The 2500-nt window shown below is 36.0% G+C and overlaps 1 protein-coding gene across 1 annotated transcript in view; it reads right to left on the reverse strand.

Moving 5' to 3' along the window:
• The window catches only part of LOC137633129 (uncharacterized), a 476875-nt gene that overhangs the window by 1037 nt on the left and 473338 nt on the right, over positions 1-2500 (reverse strand). Inside the window, exons 28-29 of the mRNA XM_068365289.1 lie at positions 2157-2233; positions 1-2031 (exon numbers count right to left, since the gene is read on the reverse strand). The exon at positions 1-2031 is cut by the window's left edge and continues 1037 nt beyond it. Of these exons, the coding sequence (XP_068221390.1) occupies positions 1863-2031; positions 2157-2233 (246 nt within the window). The 3' untranslated portion in view covers positions 1-1862. The remainder of the gene's footprint in view (positions 2032-2156; positions 2234-2500) is intronic.

Genomic DNA, 2500 nt, shown 5'->3' on the forward strand with positions numbered 1-2500 from the left:
TCAGTCATACAAAATGATAATGAGAAATAAAAGTGTGTTTGTACAAGACATTCAACATACGAATGTTGGAAAACAGTATGATGTTGGTTTTAAACAGCCGCTGTTCCTCTGCCACCAAAGTGAATTATTCATTAGCCCTCTCTGGCATCGTTTTGTACAAAGAAACAAAAGGGAAATTTTGTTTTCATTTTCCATGACAGACCTATTCTAGAAACACCTGTTTTGATAAAGAATGAAATATGAACTGTAGAGAAGAACAGTGATTATCATAAAATTCATGAATGATAAGTTAAGAGAAAGGCATTCAGTCATTCGTATTTATAAAAGCTATATCATATTCACTCCAGTATTCACATAATGCCTAAAATGAGGTGAATAAACAAAGAAATAAGAATTAAAAACAACAAATAAAAATGATAAGGCAGGAAAGGCAGGAGGAGTAATATTAGGAAAGCACAGATTACGTTTAGACGAAAAAACCCTGGAAATCGTGCAATGCTGATGGGGGGGAGGGGGGTGGGGTTGTCAAGAGAGGAGTACGACCCCAAATCTGCTTTTTTTTTGTGCAGAAGTGCCGCAGTCTGGGGTCGTCCTCGAAGACGACCTTTCCCCCCTCTATGAAATCTTAGTCGATTATTACGTTTGAAGAAAGCACCGGCAAAAGGTAACAAGACAACTACATAAACAAAATCTTTTTTTTTTTTTAATAACTTCACTTTGGGCGTGACTAGACACGTGCAATATAACCTGAACTGATTCTTATCATTTGTTCATTACTAAATCAGTTTTTTTTTTTTTTTTTTTTTTTGACAAAAGAAGGACCTCATTGACTGAAGGATGAAAAGCCATAATCTTTCCACAATCATATAAAAATTTATATATATATATATATATATATATATATATATATATATATATATATATATATATATATATATATATTATTTAGGATATACATACACAACGCACAGGATCACTGTTATCCTCAGCACCAGCTGATCCCGCGCGCGATTACATCATCTGGACGTCGACATAGAATGAACTTCAGTAGCAACAGAAACACAGGTTGCGTGTGCTTTTCAATGCTCTTCATCTTGCACAGACACTGGTCAATTCAAGGCGAGGATCAACTTATAAAGGAGATTGTCGGTGCAACCTAACTCGTAATAGAAAAATTTGCAAAAATAATATCAAGTGAAGCTAAGATAACTCGTTTTCACATCTTGGCACAAAATTAGACCTTGTAATTTATGACAGATATTTCCCGTTCTGTGTAATAATATAGGAATCTTCATACCCTAATTCTTAGCAGCACGAGTGTCTTTTATTATGAACAGGTTATTTGTATATATAGCTGGCCTTCAGTTTTCGAATGGTTAACTTTTTCCAAAGAAAAATAATCACGATTCTTGAAAAAACCCAGACAAGACAATCCACTCAGCTTTCAGAATCTTTGTCTCTTGATTCATTGGGTTTCGAGGACCCAACCACTTTCAAAGTTCTGGTTTCCTAGATTTAAAAGTGGGTTTATGAACATACAAACACCGTGGAAAAAGGACATTTCTTTTCCGGACACTGGACTTTATCATCTATCAGCTGTCCAGATGTATATATTATGTTTCATGGCTATTAAGTTAAGGATAAAGCTTTGACCTTTGGGATTTTATTCCAGACATCCGTTTTCTCTCAGACTTTCTCTCTCTACGTAGTGTCCGGGAAAGGTACCGAAGAATGGAAAAAAGGACATTTGTTTTCTGGACATCAACATGTTATCAGCTGCCCAGATCTACATTATGTTTCATGGCTATTAAATAAGGGATAAAACTTTGGCCTTGGGGTTTAGTCCAGACTTTCATGTTCTCTCAGACTTTCTCCACATAGTTTCCAGGGAAGGTACCGAAGAGTCCAGTCCTGCGGGAGGTACCGACGAACCAGCCGTCGTCACATTTCTCCATCACCAGCACGATATCAGATTCCAAAAGCTCCAGCTCATCGTCGTTCTGAGGCTTGTAGTTGTAGAGTGCTCGGTATCTGGAACAGATGACATTCGGATTTTAAATCTGGGTTGTTTAAGTCCCTTCCATAAGGCCAAAACCTAGCTTCCATACTACTTCCAGAGACTCAACATAATACAGAAAGCAGAGCGATATACTTACGGGAAAGGTTCTTGCTGGGTGTTCACAGTAAGGGATTGGTTATAAGGTCTGGAATCATTCTGACTTCCCGGACGGCCCTAGATAGGGAAAGAGAATCATTAAGTAAAAGTCACTTCAAATACATCATTATCAAAGTTAGAATAACATTAACTTGCGTAGGAAAATTCTCTTCTAGATTTTCATTTGTCACTATAGTGCATGAATCAATTTTTCCTTGGGTATTTTAAAACTAATGTTGCTATTTAATCATGTAATTTTTTTCTACTTAAATTATAGCTGTAGAGTTAGTAGTTATTTTCTGACACTATAACAATTACTAAAAATCAACATGTGTATATATATAT

Source organism: Palaemon carinicauda, chromosome 42 (genome assembly GCF_036898095.1).
Source record: "Palaemon carinicauda isolate YSFRI2023 chromosome 42, ASM3689809v2, whole genome shotgun sequence".
In the NCBI taxonomy this organism is placed as follows: domain Eukaryota; kingdom Metazoa; phylum Arthropoda; class Malacostraca; order Decapoda; family Palaemonidae; genus Palaemon; species Palaemon carinicauda.